The sequence below is a fragment of the Macrosteles quadrilineatus genome, unplaced genomic scaffold (genome assembly GCF_028750875.1).
Source record: "Macrosteles quadrilineatus isolate MER2022 unplaced genomic scaffold, UCM_ALF_1.0 Scaffold_1__1_contigs__length_201487025, whole genome shotgun sequence".
Lineage (NCBI taxonomy): Eukaryota > Metazoa > Arthropoda > Insecta > Hemiptera > Cicadellidae > Macrosteles > Macrosteles quadrilineatus.
The window spans coordinates 157,982,745-158,005,405 of NW_026542594.1; the positions used below are offsets into that span (position 1 = coordinate 157,982,745).

Below are 22,661 nucleotides of genomic sequence, written 5' to 3' on the forward strand. Positions count from 1 at the left end.
TAAAATAAAATAAAATAAATAAAAATTAACTAACAGGTATAATGTTGTACATTTTCTAAAACTAGACAAACTGGCCTATCTAAAAAATACATATTTGATATCCCTACCTTATTTATCAGGTCTCTGGTATGGGTCCGAATCCGAAAGTTGCAAAAAAAATTATATATATACTTGTTGACCCCCTATGTAAAAACCTCAAGGTGTACTTACTCAAAAATCCAAGATATACATTTTGTTCCAAATTTTCTTGCAAACAAGAAAATATATACTTTGTTAGGGGTTAATTCACAAATTATAGAAAAAACTAAAAATTAAACAACTATATACACGATAAAAAAACGCAGCGATTTTCAGTGATTATGCAAGGTTTTAGTTCAAACAAAATAAAATATATAAATAATGACTGGCAGGTAAAAGGTTACACATTTTCTAAAACTAGACAAACTGGCCTATCTAAAAAATACATATTTGATATCCTTACCTTATTTATCAGGTCTCTGGTATAGGTCCGAATCCGAAAGTTGTCAAAAAATGTATATAAACACTTGGTTTCCCCCTATGTAAAAAACTCTATATACACTAACTCAAAAATCCAAGATACCAGCATTTTGTTCATAGTTCACTTGCAAACAAAAAAATATACACTTTGATAAGGGTTACATCACAAATTACGGAAAAAAATAAAAATTAAACAACTATATACAAGACTAAAAACCGCACTGCCTGGGGTTCGTTTAGACCTACTGGAGTTCCGACACTTTCTTCTTCTTTTTGGCTTGTAAAGGCCTCCAATAGTGCTGAAGTAGATGAAAACACTCTTTGTGGATGCCTACATTGCAGCCTGGACACCAGTATGTAGCCTTTCTGCAGCATACAGCACATACTCTGTTTGATTTGTTAGGCACTTGCTGCATTTGGTGCGCGGTGTCTCCTGATGGTCCTGCAGTCGGACCTATGTCTCTTGTATTAGCCAGGGTTTCCACAATATCAACTAAATAATCCTTTCTACTCTTTGGCTTGTCAGTATTCAACGAATACAACACATATGAGTTGAAAAGCGCAATATCCAGTAAATTATAGAAGATTCTCTTCCAATATTTCTTCGTCGGGCGAGTGCATGAGGTGTGGTAGATACTTTTATCACTTACATCTACCCCACCCATGTATTGGTTGTATCTATGGATAAGAACAGGTTTTACTGCTTGTTGCCCTTTTTTGCTCTGGACAAGTTTGTCCTCGGCGTGGCAAGCAGTGGTCAGGGCAAAAACCGATTTTCTTGACGCGTTCTGCTTGAACGAAACGAGAAGGACATCTTTATGCCTGAAGTACAGAGTTTGTCCAGCTTCCAATTCAGTATTCTTCAGTGTTGTTGCAAGATACTGAGAATTCTTATTTATAGTTCCAGTAAGGTAGGTGTTTCTTTCATGTAACTTTAATGCTAGAGGTACTTTAGTGTAAAATTGATCGGTGAACAGATGATGGCCTTTGTCGAGGAGACCACTTTTCTCCATTACCTCTAACACACATTTTTGTACAAATGGCCCTGGTTTATCGATCAAGAAATCTGCTCCACTGTACATTTCAAGGTGCAAGACATAGTTAGTGGCAGAATCACAGGTCTCAAATTTTTTGATTCCAAACTGCTTGTGTTTTTTTTTCGGGAGGTATTGTATGTAAGAACAACGGTTTTTCATGCCTATAAGGCTCTCGTCCAGGCATACATTCTGTCCGGGGACAAAATACTTTTTGAAAGCTCTGTTTAAATGGTCTAACAGATATCTTACTTTGAACCAGTGGTCGAATTCTGGATGGCCTCTTGGATGTCCATTGTTGTTGGTAAGTTGGAGGTTCCACAAAATTAATGCGAACTTGTTGTAGCTCATCGTCTTAGCAAAAAATGGGTGCGACTGAGATTCTCTCGTATCCCAGTAGCCTGTTATGTTCTTGAGTTTCCAAATCCCCATGTTTATGAACAACCCAAAAAACCTCTTTATGTCTGCAACAGTACAGTCAGTCCATCTTTTTATTCTTGATTGTGGGGACAAGTTTTGTCTTTGAAGCGCTTTCCTTGCCGACGCATTTGTACACTGACAAATTATGTTCCAGATAGCCTGGGTAAAGAAAAGATAGAAGTATTCAATACAACTACTATTTCTAGGTGGGAGATTTTGTATGCCAGTGTTCCTCCTAGTAAATTTTGATTCGATCTCCTTTTCAGGTTCTGGTGGATAAACTCGAATCCAGAGCAAATTTGGAGGACCTTTTTTCTTCTTAGGCCTAGGCTTACTACTGCTAGGTACATCATTACTAGGCACACTTACAGGTACTTCAGGCTCCCCTGGATCATCAACATCTTGCTCCCTATCACTAGTGTCCAAATCATCGTAATCAGGAATGTATTCCTCCCCACTTCCACTTGAAAAGTCCAGTAACGATTCTGAGTCTGAATCAATATTCTGAGGCGGTAAACCTAAATCGAAGTCATCTTCAACATTATCATCGTCAATATCACTTATTTCTTCATTCAACAATTCCCTAATTTCACTAGATCTCAAATCATCACACATTTTGTAAACATAAACCAAAACAAACTCACGACAACTCACGTAACCGTAACCACAACAAATGACGACATCACAAACTAACAGATGCTCTGATTTTTAGTCACAGACCAGTAGTAAACGGCCGTCATATGGTTTTGTCATGAAGCCTAGCAATCCCCCTAAACGTAGAGTAAAGATAGTGACCCGATTCTAGCGCTTGAACGGCTTTAAAATCAACGAAACGAAGAGTTTGCAGACCCGCCCGTTTTCGGGCGGGTGACGCTGCTGGCCCAGACGGACCCGCCCGAAATCGGGCGGCTGACGCGCGGAGGGTTAACTTAAATCCTTATTTCTCATCAGCTGGCAACACAAATAGGTGCCCAAGAGTAAGTACCGGTAGTCACCGGTCTGTTTCACTCCGCTCCTTGTTTCTTGACGTGCGATATGCTCCGCGCATTGAGAAAGCAGTTCCGTATATTTTCACTATTTGCTGTGAATTCTGCGCCTTAAAAAAATGTTATAAAGGTATTTTCTTGTTTATCAAGATTGTAGGAATGGTTTAAAAAATTTGCGTAGGCCTACAGTTTCTTAAGTAACTTAACTGGGCTATGCTAATATTGATTGAAACTATCGAATTGAAAATATTGATTAATAATCGATATTTTTTAAATATATCAATTATAAAATAAAACTATCATAACCTAACCTAACCAACCAAACTCAGGGTGTCCACATTCTGGAAAGTCAGGGATAGTCATGGAAAAAAATTTTGGTCATTGAAAGTCAGGGAAATAGGCAAGAAGTCATGGAAAGTCGTGGAAATTTCCAATTATGGATGTATTTGAGGGGACCATTCAATGATCTAGTCAGCCGTAACCCGGACTGTTGAAGCATTTTTCAGGATTTTTCACAAATGTTCGACAATTCAATTTATTATAGTTGTATTATTCTATGAGTTTTCGGTTTCTTTTAGTTCACTGTTGTACCTATTGTACCTACTCCATTGTTATCTGTTATTACATATTTCAGTATTTTCTGCAAAATAACATGTCCAGGCAGTATTATTTGTGTGTGTATGTTATATTGTAATTTGCATGTAAAGTTCGTGAGTCATGGAAATCAATGGTAAATGGTCATGGATAGTCATGGAAATTAATGACAAATTTTTTGTGGACACCCTGAACTTGCTGATGGTTAAAAAATCGCATGAAGGTTTTACTAATCGAATCGATAGTTTCAATCAATATTAGCATAGCCCAGTTAAGAAACTGTAGTACCAAAAACGTTTAAAAGAAAGTTCAGAAATACCAAAATACTGATTAAGTTATTAAGCTTAATCGATGTTTCCAATTGATATTAAGTTATGTTAGCATAAGTTAGCCTACTTAGTTAAGAACTGTACCCAGGATAACTTAAAAGAGGTTGCCTTAGCACTGCATAATACGAGAAACCTTGATAGCAAATTAGAATGAGCCTAGCCTAGCCTCTGATGCATTCTATTTTGGGAATTGTCTTATGGCCTAGGTTTTAAGAGCTTTAGGCTAGGCCTTCAAGTTAGGTTTTAAAAACAGAGCACAATGATAGAATCGATTTGACCACTGATTGAAAACAACTGTTCTTTAATGTATGACAATACCTAGGCTTATAGAAATAATTATTTCATTTCATTCGTGTATGATCAGGTACAGAGGGGATATTTTTAACCCGTAGCAACAGGCAAACAATGAAAACCGTTCATGTAAAGAAAGACCATTACGTTCGAAAAAGAACTGCTAATAATAACAATAATACTTATTATATACTTACATCACTAAACGTGATATTATTGCAGATATCATAGTTTGGAAGCATCAAAGCAGATTGTAACAATATAAATCACAGAACAAAAGTCTTGAAAGCACCAGCTCTTCAGTTGAGAGGCAATTCGCTATCCAACAGCCATATTTGAAAAGCTGCTTGCTTCTTGGTTGGGGCTGTCTGTATCTGTGACGTAAACGTTGTTGTGGTCACGTGATATGGAACTACTTTTCGTCGTCCTACAGAGGCGGAATCTAATGTAGGTCTTCGTGCACCGGCTGCACAGTATTTTCTCAAGTATCAAGGCGCGAGTCGTGGTGGTGTACAAGTGTCAAATGTGTAGTGATGATAAAGTTTGACATTTGTGGAGTTTTGTGAATTGAATATGTTAAAAAAGTGTATATAATGGCCTTCAGATATAGAGATGAAATAGTAGGTAAACGTTTTTTGTCTGTTAGTGGTTTTACAAAGTTAAAATTATCAAAAATAAGTGAGTGGGGATGGAGGGCGGGAGTTGTACGTGCTGCAAGTCATAAGGATAACAAACACAAGGATTTACAGGTAGGATTTGGATTTTAGTGCTTATAGTTTTTTTATTTAAATTAAATTTCTATCTCAGTTTAAATGTATAGGCCTAATTATTTAAATTTTTCACCTAATCTCAATAATTTCAAAGTGCTTACTTATTAACTTAACTTAGGCCTAAGTTACTGTAGTTTCAATTAAGTTTAATTATTATGTTAAGTTAATTAAGCCAAGCTAAGTTTATTGTAGAAATTATTCTTAATAAGTTATTTAATTTGGACTCATGTAGCCTAAGTTATTCCTTTTTGGATAGGCTAAAGTTACAAAAACAATAACTTAAGTTAATTGGTTTTTATAACCTAAGTTATCCATTAACTTAACACATTGTCCAATATCAATAAGTAAGCCAAAGTTAAAGTAAGTAAGTTAAGTTAAATGCTCATAACTACAAAAATATAACTTATCCTTAACTTATTAGTGTTAACTTAAGTTAAGAACCTTAAGTTAGGCTTACTGTAACCTATTATTACTTAACTGTAAGTTATTTATGCAAGTTGTTCACATCAAGACACAATTGGAAGATTAAGTTATCCTTTCCAATAAATAAGTTAAGGTACCGGTACATAACTTATAACTTACTTGAAGTTAAAGAAGTTTAAAGAAAGTTTAAAGTTGAAGAAAGTTGAAGTTTAAAGAATATTTTGGTAACTTGGGCTAATTTACCTACCGGTACTGTACGCTGAGTTAGGCCTTACTAAGTTAAATAGTATTTTTCAAAATGTATAATCACATCGTACCTAGACTGAGTTATAAATAAAGTAGGTATCTAAGTTTGATCGCGAGCAGTGGGTAATGTATTAAGTTACTAAGCCCGATGAGATTTCTAAATTAAAAAAGTAAATTTCTAAAAAAAATTTAAAAGAAGCTTTTTACTGCTAAGTTGTCAGAATTGTTTGTTTTTCCGACCTTAGTCATAAGTTTAAGTTTATCATCGCAACAATAAACTTAAAGACTAAGTAGGACAGTGCCTATTATAGGCTAGCCTAAAAGCTGAGTCACATTAATTTACTCAGAAATATTTAACAAGATTTACATCAATCAATCATCTTTCGTACTGACTTATAACTGCTATTTTGATTGAAAATTCAGGAATTTAGGTCGGTGACCTAGTGGGAAGGCAGGTGCAGGGAGGGTCCTTTAAACAGGTGGTAGCAGCGAGGGTCAAATCCCACGTCAGGTGACGACTGAGTGCGCAAGCAGTCCTACTGTGATATCCGGAATTTTTCGGACAAAAAAAATTGCTAAATGTAATTAGGCTAAAATTTGAAAATGCTCAGCTGGCAGGCACCACGTCAATTCAACTTATGGTTGAAGTTTTTAGGTAGGCCTACTTGAGCGAATCAAATTGTGAACAACAACATGTACCTATGGTAACTTAAAAACGGTCAATGAAATAACAACACAAGAATCAGCTATTAAATTAACACATGTTTCAGTTTCATATTTAATCAGATGATGCATACCGGCAACCAACTGTACAGCCATTAATGTTTAGAATATCAAACTTTCATAATTATTTGCAAATCTCCATTTTATTAAGCTTTCCATTGACCTTTTAATCAATAAATTCCGTCCAGCATAACTCTGTATAGGCCTAGATAATGTACAAAGTTTAACAAAATAGGTATTTCTCTGACTCATTATTTTTTCACCACTATAAATAATTCGAGGGTTGTTCTAAGATTTTTTGCAAATAACTTTTAAATGGAAGAAGATTGAATTGACCAAAGTGAAGGGTAATATCCTGGAAGATGATGATAATGATTTATCGATTGTTATTGTTACCAATTCTATCCATTGTTATGCTTGCTATTTAACCAGTTTTTTTCCATTAGCATGTGATGTTAGTCCCTATCTGCCTTTCAATAAATCCTGCAAAATAACAAAAAAAGTAAAAGAGCATGAGAAAAGGCAGAAGGGAAGAAAATTTAATTAGGATCTTTCAATATTGTATCTGATCAGCATGTCAACCCTGTAAAAATGGTGTTATACCGTATACAAATAAATAAAAAAAGAGAATAAAATTTCCCCAAATATTACTTAATTAGTTATGCAATTCTCGAAAATCCTCAAAAATGGCAGTCAAAACAGTTGCCTCCAAATAGAAATGTGAAACCCCCCTTTTAAATAATGGCTTACAATATTAAACCTTCCGGTAACTTTTCTAACATGCTGTATAAGCTATAGTGATAGGCACAATGATCCATACGTAAAAAAAAAAAATTAGTCATGCGATCCCTAGTCTCAAATCTTTTCCATGAAAAAAGTCATATCAGTAGGCCTATATCGTTCACGTCCTGTCAATCTTGTCCGGTTAAACCGATGTGCTGATAAACATTGTCCGGTTAAAGACATGTCTCTTCTGCCTAATATCACTAGGGCGTAAAATAATTCTTTTCCACCTCAAGTTTCACGACCGATGTGAAGCTGAGGTAGGTATAAGATGACGGTCCAGTGTTGAAAAGACATTTTGGCTCGTGTGATGAATTTAACTTTCATTAGTACCTACGGACTTAGCGCTGGTCCCGTACCGACCCTCTCACCATACGTACTACCACAGAAAACGTAGTACGTTTTCTGTGGTACTACAACGTTGACGTTCACGGTGGAGGAAGACCCTGTGCTATAGAATCCCTGCACAATGCTTGCTGTTTGGCAAACAGCAAGCATTGTGCAGGGATTCGTTTGGGGCCTTCCTCGGTCATCACAATTTGTCAATTTGTACTGTATTATAATTATACTTAGTGTGTTCAGCCCCAAACCCCAACATACGAGAGCTGAGATCCCAAGGCTATTGTCTCATAAGCGTGTCTCCTCTGTACCATCTGTGAACAAACCATACAAAACGAAAATACTTTTCTTGTAGCCCTCCCTCTAGCAAATTTACACGCAACAGAGACCCGATGTCAGAGCGGCGCCGCTCATGCCGCTCGCCGCTCATGCCGCTCGCCGCTCGTATCGTACCCGGGGCCTATAACGGCTATTTTGGCTGCAGTACGGTGAAAACCATTTTCATCTCATATGCAAAGCATTTCCTTCGCGTTAAGTAAATTTTTATGAAGAACGAATTATCCAGCAGTTAGTGCAATTGAACATACGTTTTAAGTTCTCCCGGTGCAATGATAGCCATTGGAAAGGTTTTTAGAACCTATTAATGTCCCTGCAAAACTGCATACAACATTGCATCTAACATGCAGTTTTGCAGGGACATTAATAGGTTTTGGTTTGTAATTGTTTAATCAGTAGTTAAGCTTTTCAAACACAGCAAAGGAAATCTTAATGTGTAGAAGTTTAACCCGTGGTGGTTCATGGCATAAATGTTATTGTTTTTTCGTGTCTACGTTTTTGTTAAAAATGGAAACACAAACGCTAAAAAGGAAAGCTGCCAATACCCGTCAAACGGTTCATGTAGCCCACTGGACGTCGTGCACGTCCCACTCGCACCGAAGTCCGAGACGTTCGTCCTAGCAACACGCCCACTAATTATTGCCGTTTTGACATACACACAAGTCATCCCCTAGCTATACTCAGGAATAGAACTACAGTATGGTTTGTGCGCATTTCATTCCAGCCTTGTAGAGGCAGTGGCCGGTGGTTGTACCGGTATGTTGTTTAAATTTAGCGAAACGCTAGTCCAAATTTAGATTGCAAGCGACGATGCTGAAGCTCAGCTCGTCCCTCTGTATACCTTACCGTTAACTGTTCAACACTCCTCAGTCCCCCGGTGATAACTTGACAGCTGAGGGGTCATATAACATTGCATCATCTAAGGTTATTGACACTTGTAGTTATAGAGGTCAGAGCAGATAGTAAAATAGTTAATAAGGTAGTGAGTTCGTAAACATAGGAAAATAGAAAATCCACCCTCCAAAATAGATTATGATATTATTATATAAATTATATATGATATTGTTTTTAAGGCATGTAATCCGCGAACACCTCAGCCATTTCATACAGCAATGACTTTTTTATCTGCTTCTTCGTTATTTATTTTACTGTTGGGACGAATTCGTGTGTAAACCCCTTTTTCATTCTTGATTAAGAAAGATGACCTAATGTAGGATGAAAGTAGTCTATAGTGATGGTGATATCCCTTGTGCTGTTTAGTCAGTGATTTAGTAACAATGCCATCATCACTAATGTCAAACTGAAGGCAGTTTGATTAGTTTCGGACCTTCAAAAATCAAGCTGTAGAATACTTTCTCAGAATCATAGGCTACTGATTATAATCACCCAGACTCATTCTTGACATAAGCGTTAACTAACTTAAAAACGTAATCTTGCAGCCAAACAACTATACCTAACTCTTGAATTGAAATTGGGAGACAAACATTCAAGGCTCACATGTGCCTTGGCTAATCTTAACTGGGCCATATATACTTTCTTTGCCTAGTGTATTGTGGTGGTTTCTATGCACGTTTCGTAAATATTATGTTGGTTATATAATATTATATTCCGCGTAGTTTGCGGTGGTGCGATGTTTACGTAAGCCGTAATGGCCCTTACGTCATCTGTGCCAGTGTTGTTTCTTTGACAACTCGAGTTTACCAGTCTTCTACCGTACTGCTCGTGATCGTTCTTACCACTGTTGACGGAAGCAGTCGTCACTAATTACTGTACTATTACACCAACCGTTCCCTCCGCGTATTCCGCGACTCTAGGTGTTAACTGACAACGCCACAGCCACGTCTCAGTTACTTGATGCTGTCATGTGTGATGATTTCCTCGATTGTCTCTATTGGTCGAATCTGTTGGTTAGGATGGTTTGCTGCGTTGGTAGCAACACAGAGTTTTTAAACAAGTGTAAGGTCGAACCAGAATGACATACCGGTAGCTGGTCAGTAATAAAGCTACACAAGGCACCTCACACCATTCTACACTCATCCTCCAATTATTTGGGTTAAAATACACAGATGTGGCTTCCTCATATTAGTTGATATTAGTAACAATAATCAAACGAAAACTCGCATTGCAGATTGATTTGGCGCTGCTACATTGCCATTACTGACTGTTTTGTCTACTTAAAGGCACAGTTAATTTAGGAATGTACTCTAAATTACCCCCGGCTAATTGATTGTTATTTTAAAGTTCTTATACAAGACGGTAAAAACTAATGACGATAATTGTACCCCAAATTGTATGTTTTCAGCGCCGATAAGCTTAACAATATTTCCATAGATATGTGTTGTCTATTTTCGTAAACTCCTATTTCATAGATCAAACCAATTGAAATTAGGCTAAAACATAGCTTGATTTTCTTATGAAAAGGCCGTAAAGTAACTAAATGATGAAAACCCACATTGCAAGTCAAGTAGTTCAGTTACATAATAAAAACTAAACGGATTTACAAATCGATGTAGAACTGTAGACGCGCCAGGGTGGTATACTGGCATATGGCACTTGTATAAGATAAACATACCTATCAGTGACGTAGACAGGGGGGGGGGGTCCTGGGGGTCCGGACCCCCCCTTCCGTTTGTTAAATTAAATGTAAAATTATACAATCATACTGTATTGACGTTGTGGTTGGTTATTTTCAATGCCAAGAGAGCTAAAAAAGACCGTTTTAGGGTCTATATTTTTAAAATTTTTCCCGGACCCCCCCTTTTACCAGACCCCCCGGTCTGTCGACCCCCCCCCCTATTTTGAAATCCTGGCTACAGTCATCGATTTTTTTTTTTTTTTTTGCGAATGAGACCAATACCCAGTCATTTGCTGTAAAGTTTTGACACAGCTTATGGTGCTTGGCTATTATCAGGGATAACTTGATATCGTTAAAAATAACCGTTTTAAGTGCTTTGGCTAGTTGCAGTTGTATACTGATATGAATAACATTGTACTTTGTATGGTTGCCATTTCATTGAAAAGTATTTAAGTATTACATTATGCAGTGTATTATATTTTACTGCTCCTGCGTCTGCTACATACATCTTGTATAATTGAATTTCATGGTTCAGGCTTCTCGCAGAATAACACCATCCCAAGAAGGAGACCTAAAAGCCCTACTCGAACTTTGTTCATGTCGCTTCTATTCGTTTTGCATTTAAATGTTATCATTTTTATATCACGGTCGCAATATATTTAGTTTACCACCTTACGCAATACCATTTGTCCCATTACAAATATTTTTAGATATTATTTATCGTTAGAAAATTATCTTTAAGATGCATAGTCTTAATTAACATTTCATTCAGTTTTTAAGAAAAATTGTCATTTTAACTAGGAGCCTAGTTGTGAGCCATCGTCCTAAATAATCACAGATTTTCGGGTTGTGGGATAGGCTATTCGCTTCAAAACACATGCATGTATAATTTTTTTTTGTCACTGTCAAGTAGTGTCCTTTTGTAACTGGGTGTGAGATCAGAAATTAGTCGATTCATCCTATGCTCTATACAGTGTACCGTGTCACAAATACACATATGTTACTCGTGCTATGATGTAATCGTAATCTTCTTTGTGGCGCTTGCCCTGGACCTTAATTTCCTACTAGGACAGTGAGTGTGTAACTACAAACTAATAAAAAATGCAGATGGCTAATTAATTTATGTTGGAAACTGCAACTTTTCCTAGAACAGTTAATTAATAAAGCCGATTCCTGACCTATGAAAGTTGTAAAGGTATAGTGTAAAATCTTTCATTATTATTGGTACAGTATAGGTTTATTGTAAACTTTGATTTAATTTGTGAAGCAAAGGTTTATTGAGCGGAGCGAGCGAAGCGAGCGAAGCTCTTATACGTCGACTCTTATGCATTTCGTAATACGCAAACTCCTCCTAGACGACTGAATCAATCGTTTTCAAATTTTGCATGGTGATAAAGACCATACCGGTGAGTGCCAACATCTATATGGCGTTAAAAAAGTCTCTCAGGAATCCACCCCACTGGGTCTCAAAGTTTCAATGTTATCCTTATGGAAGCTGCATTTGACACATAAACAAAGACATATGATCAGCTGTTGACTTTTGAATGCCGTAGATAAAGAAATAGCTGATAGCATTATTCCACAGATATTAGAACAGAAACGGTATGGATCATAAATATATAATCAAATTACGACACTAGCTTGTGGTCACGGAAGTGGTGAAGGAAGTAGTAAAGGTGAGCAGTCTGGAGTGTGGAAACTGTTTATGACGATTAGATAAAGGTATCTGAATTCCTAAAATTCAATGGAAAGGGGGGAAAACAGGTCCGCGACGTAGAACGTGGTGAAGAAAGTAGTCAAGGTGAGCTGTCCGAAGTTTATGACGATTAGATTAAGGTATCTGCAAGCCTAAAATGCTATAGGAGGGGAAGGAAACAGGTCCGCGACGTAGGAAGTGCCGAAGTAGTGAAGTAAGTAGTAAAGGCAAGATGTCCGGACTGTGGGAACTGTTTATGATCAATATATTAAGGTATTTTCAATCCTATGATGCTATGGGAAGGGAGGAAAACAGGTCCGTGAAGTAGGAAGTGGTGAAGGAAGTAGTAAAGGCGAGTTGTTCGGAGTGTGGGATCTGTTTAGTGTTTATGACCAATAGATTTAGGCCAGGCGCACACAGGCGATTTTGAGTCGCGCAACAGTTGCCCGACTAAAATTTTCAACATTGATTTAAATTGGAGTGCGCACACGGAGGAAACAGTCTGGGGACAGTCGCGCAACTGTTGCAACCGATGTTCCCGGACCCAATTTGCCACTTGCCAGCGACTGCTCTGCGACTGAATTGTTGCGGGACTGTCGCTCCAGGTTTGGTATCCATTGAAACAAGTGTAGATGCGCACACATGCAACTAAATAGTCGCTGTGTCGCTCAGTCTCACCCCAGGAGTTCAACTACTCGTGGCCAGAACTGTCACTACTGTTTGCTCTCTTGTTGTGTGAAGATTTTAGAAAATTACAAGTATGAGTGTGCGTGATGAGGATGTCGAACAATTAATTGATGAAGTTGAGAAGAGGCCGACTATATTTAAAGTCATTGAAACTGTCCTTTCACAAGTCGCTCACTAAATATGGGATGAACCCAGTATCTTCTCTTTTTCTTTCGCGGGCGAAACTTCAGCAACAAAGCACATACTACGGCTGTATCATTGAAATCCATTCGGAACGCTGTAACGAATGTATTTCCAACACGTCTCAAGACTAGATCCGCGACTAAAAAGTTGCCTGTGTTCGCACTCCAGCTCAACTGTCGCTAGACTTCAGAGTCTCCGAGAGAGTTGCGCAACAGTCCCCCGATTAGTCGGGCAACTGTTGTGCAACTCAAAATCGCCTGTGTGCGCCTGGCCTAAGGTATCTGCAAGCCTAAAATGCTATTGGAGGGGAAGGAAACAGGTCCGCGACGTAGGAAGTGCCGAAGTAGTGAAGTAAGTACTAAAGGCAAGATGTCCGGTCTGTGGGAACTGTTTATGACCATTATATTAAGGTATTTGTAATCCTATGATGCTATGGGAAGGGAGAGAAACAGGTCCGTGACGTAGGAAGCGGCGAAGGAAGTAGTAAAGGCAAGCAGTCCGGACTGTGGGAGCTGTTTGTGACGATTAGATTAAGGTATCAGCAATCCTATGATGCTATGTGAAGGGAGGAAAACAGGTCCGTGAAGTAGGAAGTGGTGAAGGAAGTAGTAAATGCGAAAATTCCGGAGTGTGGGATCTGTTTATGACCAATAGGTTAAGGTTTTTGCAATCCAATAATGCTAAGGGAAGGGAGGGAAACAGGTCCGTGATGAGGAAGTGGTGAAGGAAGTAGTCAAGGCGAGCTGTCCGGATTGTGGAAATTGCTTATGACGATTAGTAAGGAATCTGCAATTCTAAAATGCTATGGAAAGGGAGGGAAACAGGTCCGTGACGTCGGAAGTGGTGAAGGAAGTAGTAAAGGCAAGCAGTCCGGACTGTGGGAACTGTGTGTGACGATTAGATTAAGGTATCTGCAATCCTATGATGCTATGTGAAGGGAGGAAAACAGGTCCGTGAAGTAGGAAGTGGTGAAGGAAGTAGTAAAGGTGAGTTGTTCGGAGTGTGGGATCTGTTTATGACCAATAGATTAAGGTATTTGCAATCCAATAATGCTAAGGGAAGGGAGAGAAACAGGTCCGTGACGTAAGAAGTGGTAAAGGGAGTAGTCAAGGCGAGCCGTCCGGAGTGTGGAAATTGTTTATGACTATTAGAATAAGGAATCTGCAATTCTAAAATGCTATGGAAAGGGAGGGCAAAAGGTCCGTGACGTAGTAAGTGGTGAAGGAAGTAGTAAATGCGAGCAGTCCGGAGTGTGGGAACTGTTTATGACGATAGATTAAGGTATCTGGAATCCTAAAATGCTATGGGAAGGGAGGGAAACAGGTCCGTGACGTAGGAAGAAGTGAAGGAAGTAGTAAAGGCAAGATGTCCGGACTGTGGGAACTGTTTATGATCAATATATTAAGGTATTTTCAATCCTATGATGCTATGGGAAGGGAGGAAAACAGGTCCGTGAAGTAGGAAGTGGTGAAGGAAGTAGTAAAGGCGAGTTGTTCGGAGTGTGGGATCTGTTTATGACCAATAGATTTAGGCCAGGCGCACACAGGCGATTTTGAGTCGCGCAACAGTTGCCCGACTAAAATTTTCAACATTGATTTAAATTGGAGTGCGCACACGGAGGAAACAGTCTGGGGACAGTCGCGCAACTGTTGCAACCGATGTTCCCGGACCCAATTTGCCACTTGCCAGCGACTGCTCTGCGACTGAATTGTTGCGGGACTGTCGCTCCAGGTTTGGTATCCATTGAAACAAGTGTAGATGCGCACACATGCAACTAAATAGTCGCTGTGTCGCTCAGTCTCACCCCAGGAGTTCAACTACTCGTGGCCAGAACTGTCACTACTGTTTGCTCTCTTGTTGTGTGAAGATTTTAGAAAATTACAAGTATGAGTGTGCGTGATGAGGATGTCGAACAATTAATTGATGAAGTTGAGAAGAGGCCGACTATATTTAAAGTCATTGAAACTGTCCTTTCACAAGTCGCTCACTAAATATGGGATGAACCCAGTATCTTCTCTTTTTCTTTCGCGGGCGAAACTTCAGCAACAAAGCACATACTACGGCTGTATCATTGAAATCCATTCGGAACGCTGTAACGAATGTATTTCCAACACGTCTCAAGACTAGATCCGCGACTAAAAAGTTGCCTGTGTTCGCACTCCAGCTCAACTGTCGCTAGACTTCAGAGTCTCCGAGAGAGTTGCGCAACAGTCCCCCGATTAGTCGGGCAACTGTTGTGCAACTCAAAATCGCCTGTGTGCGCCTGGCCTAAGGTATCTGCAAGCCTAAAATGCTATTGGAGGGGAAGGAAACAGGTCCGCGACGTAGGAAGTGCCGAAGTAGTGAAGTAAGTACTAAAGGCAAGATGTCCGGTCTGTGGGAACTGTTTATGACCATTATATTAAGGTATTTGTAATCCTATGATGCTATGGGAAGGGAGAGAAACAGGTCCGTGACGTAGGAAGCGGCGAAGGAAGTAGTAAAGGCAAGCAGTCCGGACTGTGGGAGCTGTTTGTGACGATTAGATTAAGGTATCAGCAATCCTATGATGCTATGTGAAGGGAGGAAAACAGGTCCGTGAAGTAGGAAGTGGTGAAGGAAGTAGTAAATGCGAAAATTCCGGAGTGTGGGATCTGTTTATGACCAATAGGTTAAGGTTTTTGCAATCCAATAATGCTAAGGGAAGGGAGGGAAACAGGTCCGTGATGAGGAAGTGGTGAAGGAAGTAGTCAAGGCGAGCTGTCCGGATTGTGGAAATTGCTTATGACGATTAGTAAGGAATCTGCAATTCTAAAATGCTATGGAAAGGGAGGGAAACAGGTCCGTGACGTCGGAAGTGGTGAAGGAAGTAGTAAAGGCAAGCAGTCCGGACTGTGGGAACTGTGTGTGACGATTAGATTAAGGTATCTGCAATCCTATGATGCTATGTGAAGGGAGGAAAACAGGTCCGTGAAGTAGGAAGTGGTGAAGGAAGTAGTAAAGGTGAGTTGTTCGGAGTGTGGGATCTGTTTATGACCAATAGATTAAGGTATTTGCAATCCAATAATGCTAAGGGAAGGGAGAGAAACAGGTCCGTGACGTAGGAAGTGGTAAAGGGAGTAGTCAAGGCGAGCCGTCCGGAGTTGTGGAGTTTTTCCGGAGGAAGGAAACGGGTCTATGACTCATGACGTAGGAAATGGTGAAGGAAGTAGTAAGGCTAGCAGTGCAGAGTGAGGGAACTGTCTTTAGCAATTACATTATCGTATGTGCAATCCTAAAAAGCTATGGGAAGAGAGGGAAACAGGTCCACGACGTAGGGGGTGGTGAAGGAAGTAGTAAAGGTGAGCAGTGTTGATTGTGGGAATGGATTAATGCATCTTAAATGCTAAAATTCTAAGAGAAGAGACTGTAGACTGTAGGTTAAAATGATTACGAAGCACGAATCGATACATATTTTCGATACATTCAATCATTTACAATCGAAATTTCCAACTGAGTTGACAACAGCTGATGTTTACTCCATAGAGGCTGTAAACGATTTTTGGTACTTTCCTGTTAAAGGGAACATTCATTACTATCGATGATTTTTTTCACGGTATATCGATGTTTTTTTTCCGATCCATTACAAATTGACAACAACTAACTGATCTTGTTTAGGCTGAAATAGTCTGTTATATGGATTAAGAAATGAAACTGTTCTAAGCTAACCTAACATAACCAACCAAACTTGCTGTACCATTTAAAACTTCCGTTTGGGTTTGATAATAGAAAAGGCAAGTTAAACACGGAATTTTTAAATGTTACAGCAAGTTTGGTTAGTTATGTGTTAGGTTATTTTTTTAGAACAGTTTCATTTCATTAATGTTTGTTGATACTGAACAAATAGTTTTCGTAGTTGTCAGCTGATGTGTTTCAATTTGTTAATATCGATGTATCGAGAAAAAAATCATCGATAATAATGAATGTTCCCTTTAACAGGAAAGTACCCGATTTTTACTCCCTAAAGAGTAAAAATTCTACTTTAGACCCGCAACGCATGCATTAAAACGACTTTTACTGCAATATGCCAAACCAATATAATATGAACCCTTGATGACTCCGCTCAATTTTGTGGATGCCTCTGCGAACGCCACCTAGTATTATTATCTAAGGTACCACAAACTCAAAGAAATCTAGCCTATTATTATTATCAACATACAAATTTACATTTATTGTTTCAAACCAGTTAAAAGTTTATACCTAATCAAAGATCCTGTATGAATTTTAGCATTTACTTCAATCCTTCTTCAGTTTATTGGCCAAACACACGAAACTCGTAATACAATTTGGAATTTTTGTTATCAAAAATTTTTTTTTAAGAAATCTGGAGTGATCGTCATCAAGCTGAGTCATGTGCAGACGGTTATTATTTAGTTTAGACCAAGGTAGCGAGCTGGTGGCGGGTAGCCCTCCAGGCTGTTGACGTTTTCCTCGTTCACAGTGTCTGTTTGCACAAATCACTATGAGACATCTTGTTCAAATTTATTTCTCTTATCAGTGCAGCTGATAAGGTTTACTACTAAACGTTACGATTCCGTAATTGTTCCGCTTCTATTGTCAATGTAGAGTGTTTTTAAATTTTTAGATTTAGACAAAACAAACCATATTCATTACAAGTAACTCTAATTAGTGCGTATGTAGGCCTTCATTAGCTAGTCTTAATTCGGTCTTACACAATTGGAGTATCCAGTCGAAATATAGTGCTGTCACAGACAATATTGTCTGTGGTGTTGTTTATATATATTTTGCGACTTTTAGTAGCCTAAAATCAGTATAATGTAGGCCTAAATTAATTTTCTAGTGTGTTCGTGTTTTATTTACATAACGGATTCCTAGACATATGTTAAACTTGGACATGAAATTCGAAAACGTAAAATCTACAACCGAATGGTACTGAAACTTGCACTCGTTCCCTTTGTTAAAATACTAAGACAAGTTCCACTTAGATAATCTTTGGATTTTTTAAAATGGTTATACTGTTTCAGCAACATAACAATGTCTAATATTGTTTTTAAAATTTTCGAATTTTTAAAATTAGATTCGACAAGTGTTTTTCTCTTCAGTGTCGTTAGTCGAAACAAACACGCATTATCACTGTCTGGCAACCTTGCAATTCCCATCAGTAGTTAACGTGTTTTATAACCACTGTAAAAACTAGAAAACACGAGAGAAACTTTACATCAGGAGTTTGTTTACAAACAAGTGTTGTCAACAACTTGGTGGCAAGTTTGCAGTTTTCGCTCTCCCGTCTATGAATCGCAAATTGATCCTCTCCCTCCGTCGATCGCTCCCAACGTTCGACCCAAATTTCCGTCTCCTCGATGTTTACGGTGTGCAACCGAAATGAAAATGCACGCTAGCATTGGTGGGAAGTCATTAGCTGGTGAGATCAATAGGGAGACCGAGAGAGTGTCGAGGCGGGAGGGGTGAGGAGGGGGACTCTAGTGGTACGGTATGCAAGGTGTGGGGTCAACGGCCGCGCACGTGCTACCCGACCCATATACTGTCCCACATTTAAACCCCCCCCCCCTCTCCCTGACACTGCATACGTACTGTAACCCCATTACTAACTGTACTACGGGGATGTAGTATTGTAGGTGTCAGGAAATAGTCGCTACCTAGGATGGAATACTTGAGTAATGAAGTAATGAATACTGCACGAACTATGATAGGCTTTTGGTACGATAAAGAACAATGTTCCTAAAATAAATTAATTAGAACGTCAAGTATTTATCCGATTAATAGAAGAGCGAGGTTCAATTAGGCCAGATAGATAAACCCTGTTTAGAAAAACTCCAACTTTATGTGGAATTTAAACAAATTGTCTATCTTTTTACATCTGCATGCCATAGTCCTAACAGAATCTATATCCAGATATCCCATCTACAGTCAGGCCAGGATCAACCCACTGTCAATATTGCAGGGCGAAGCAAGAATGGACTGATGAACTCGCAGAATTTCTATTTGACGTCCGTAATAAGAAACGGGATGTCTGTCTGACGTCCTCGTATGTTGCAGTAAAATGCAGGAATCGACTGACAATAGTTATTTGTGCAACTAGTGAGAAAAGTGAACAATTGACTCACTCGAGAGAAATCCTTACTCACGAGCCGTAGGCGAGTGAGGAATGGTTTCTCGAGTGAGGCAATTGTACTTTGAACTCGAGTTGCACATTATACTTTTCCTACAGTTACCATAAAACAAATAAATTTGTGAAGAAACATAACCTATTTTTACACAGAAGTGAACTTTTAATATAACATTTAATGTGAAGTGACAATTACAACAGTACAACAGCTGACCAGCTGATTTACAGCCAGTGCTGCCAACGTATTTCGCGCGCATACGACGTTGCCTACATGTTACGCGCTCACTATTTCGTGCCTTCACGTTGCAAATCTGGAGTGAGACAAAGTAATTAGAGTGAGACAATGTTAACATTGTCTCACTGATGAGCGAATTGAACACTTTGCTTTCTCAAATCAGTGAGAACATGTACATTGTTAGGTAACTGTAGGGAAAATGTATGTCTGACGTCCTCGTATCATCAAAGTATATTTCGATGCCTCGTATACGTTGTGGTCATATGCAGGAATAGGCAAGAACTATGCTGGTAGACAGCCATAGATATATAATTTATGTAGACAGCAGGATGCCTTTCTGACGTCTTTGTATGTTGCTGTAAAGCGCAGGAATGGACGCATCGAAATCAGGATGTCTGTCTGACGTCCTGGTCCTCGTACGTTGAGGTAACATGCAAAAATGAAATGATGGATAGGAGGATGTCTTACTGACGATCTCGTACGTTACGGTAACATGCAGAAATGAACTGATGGATAGTAGGATGTCTGTCTGACGTCTTCGAACGTTGTGGTACCATTCAGGAATGAACTTATAGATATCAGGATGTCTGTCTGACGTCTTCGAACGTTGTGGTAACATGCAGAAATGAACTGAAAGATATCAGAATGTCGGTCTGACGGCCTCGTATGTTGCGGAAACATTTAATGAACTGATAGAGAGCAAGATGTCTGTCTGACGTCCTTGTATGTTGCGGTAACATTCAGGAATGAAGTGATAGACAGTAAGTTAGCATGTCGGACTGACGTCCTCGTATGTTGCGGGAACTTGCAGGAATGGTCTGATAGATAACAGGATGTCGGAAAGACGTCCTCGTATGCTGCGGTAACATTCAGGAATGAACTGATAGACAGCAGGATGTCGGACTGATGTCCTCGTATGTTGTGGTAACTTGCAGGAATGATCTGATGGACAGCAAGATATCGGACTGACGTCCTCATGTGTTGCGGTACCATTCAGGAATGAACTCATAGATATCAGGATGTCTGTCTGACTTCTTCGAACGTTGTAGTAACATGCAGAAATGAACTGATAGACAGCAGAATGTCTGTGTGACGTCCTCGTATGTTGCAGTAACATGTTGAAATGAACTGATAGATATCAGGATGTTTAACTGACGTCTTCGAACGTTGTGGTACCATTCAGGAATGAACTGATAAATATCAGGATGTCTGTCTGACATCTTCGTACGTTGTGGTAACATGCAGAAATGAACTGAAAGATATCAGAATGTCGGTCTGACGGCCTCGTATGTTGCGGTACCATTCAGGAATGAACTCCTAGATATCAGGATGTCTGTCTGACGTCTTCGAACGTTGTAGTAACATGCAGAAATGAACTGATAGACAGCAGAATGTTTGTGTGACGTCCTCGTATGTTGCAGTAACATGTAGAAATGAACTGATATATATCAGGATGTTTAACTGACGTCTTCGAACGTTGTGGTAGGCTACCATTCAGGAATGAACTGATAGATATCAGGATGTCTGTCTGACATCTTCGAACGTTGTGGTAACATGCAGAAATGAACTGAAAGATATCAGAATGTCGGTCTGACGGCCTCGTATGTTGCGGTACCATTCAGGAATGAACTCATAGATATCAGGATGTCTGTCTGACGATTTCGAACGTTGTAGTAACATGCAGAAATGAACTGTTAGACAGCAGAATGTTTGTGTGACGTCCTCGTATGTTGCAGTAACATGTAGAAATGAACTGATATATATCAGGATGTTTAACTGACGTCTTCGAACGTTGTGGTAGGCTACCATTCAGGAATGAACTGATAGATATCAGGATGTCTGTCTGACATCTTCGAACGATGTGGTAATCTTCGAACGTTGTGGTAACATGCAGAAATGAACTGAAAGATATTAAAATGTCGGTCAGACGGCCTCGTATGTTGCGGTAACACTTAGGTATGAACTGATGGACAGCAAGATGCTTGTCTGACGTCCTAGTATGCTGCGGTAACATTCAGGAATTAACTGATAGACAGCAAGATGTAAGACTAGTGTCCTCATATGTTGCGGTAACATGCAGGAATGATGTGATAGATAGCAAGATTTCTGTCTGACGTCCTTGTATGTTGTGGTAACATTTAGGAATGATCTGATAGACAGCAGGATGTCTGTCTGACGTCTTCGTATGTTGTGGTACCATTCAGGAATGAACTCATAGATATCAGGATGTCTGTCTGACGTCTTCGAACGTTGTAGTAACATGCAGAAATGAACTGATAGACAGCATGATGTAAGACTAGCGTCCTCATATGTTGCGGTAACATGCAGGAATGATTTGATAGATAGCAAGATTTCTGTCTGATGACCTTGTATGTTGCGGCAACATTTAGGAATGAACTTATAGACAGCAAGATGTCTGTCTGACGTCCTAGTATGTTGCGGTAACATTCAGGAATGAACCGATAGACAGCAGGATGTCGGACTGACGTCTTCGAACGTTGTAGTAACATGCAGAAATGAACTGATAGACAGCATGATGTAAGACTAGCGTCCTCATATGTTGCGGTAACATGCAGGAATGATTTGATAGATAGCAAGATTTCTGTCTGATGACCTTGTATGTTGCGGCAACATTTAGGAATGAACTTATAGATAGAAGAATGTTGGACTGACGGTCTCGTATGTTGCGGTAACTTTCAGGAATGATCTGATAGACAGTAAGATGTCTGTCTGACGTCCTCGTATGTTGCGGTAACTTTCAGGAAAGTTGTGATAGCAAGATGACTGTCTTATTTTCATTCCTAGAACTACATTACGTTCTCGTATTTTGCCGTAAGATTCAGGAATGAACCGTTAGATAGCAGTACGTCCGTCCTGACGTCCGTCTGAAATTGTTTTCCATGTTGCGGAAACATTCAAGAATGTACTAATACCACGTAATAGGACGTCGGTAAGACATCCTACTATCTATCAGTTCATTTCTGCGTGTAACTGCGACATACGAGGACGTCAGAACATGTATAGACAGCAGGATGTCTGTCTAAATAGACTATAAGCGATAACTTGATGTGATTGATTCGACTAGTGCCTCTTCGCGCATTAGTTAAACAATTAACTATTGGTAATAGATAGAGAGAAAAAAACCTACACAATTTAACTGTGGACATCGGTTATATCATATTCCCTAATATTTCGTGGATTTCACTAATTGATGAGGTAAATTAAAATTAAATTTTAAAGTAATAATATTTGGCAGTTGGGTTACATTGCTAGTCCAGTGCATTAGAGTCGTGGCCAGTGTCGTAACCCTGAGTCTAATCACCGCTCTGGACGCGGACGCTGAAGGTTGTCCTCAGAGACCTGCTGCAGGTCCTGTAGAGTGTAGAGTGTAGAACATGCAGGTCCAG

General features: G+C 39.3%; 2 protein-coding genes across 6 annotated transcripts in view; one reads left to right on the top strand and one right to left on the bottom strand.

Moving 5' to 3' along the window:
* The window catches only part of LOC128988340 (receptor expression-enhancing protein 1), a 42,233-nt gene extending 37,734 nt beyond the window's left edge, over positions 1–4,499 (bottom strand). For all 4 annotated transcript variants that reach the window (XM_054409573.1, XM_054409554.1, XM_054409562.1 and 1 more), the window contains exon 1: positions 4,350–4,499. In XM_054409573.1, the coding sequence (XP_054265548.1) occupies positions 4,350–4,381 (32 nt within the window). In that variant the 5' untranslated portion in view covers positions 4,382–4,499. The remainder of the gene's footprint in view (positions 1–4,349) is intronic.
* A 193-nt stretch (positions 4,500–4,692) lies between these two features.
* LOC128988364 (lysine-specific demethylase 3A-like) overlaps positions 4,693–22,661 on the top strand; it is a 170,488-nt gene continuing 152,519 nt past the window's right edge. For both annotated transcript variants that reach the window (XM_054409591.1, XM_054409602.1), the window contains exon 1: positions 4,693–4,901. In XM_054409591.1, coding sequence (XP_054265566.1) covers positions 4,746–4,901 — 156 coding nt within the window. In that variant the 5' untranslated portion in view covers positions 4,693–4,745. The remainder of the gene's footprint in view (positions 4,902–22,661) is intronic.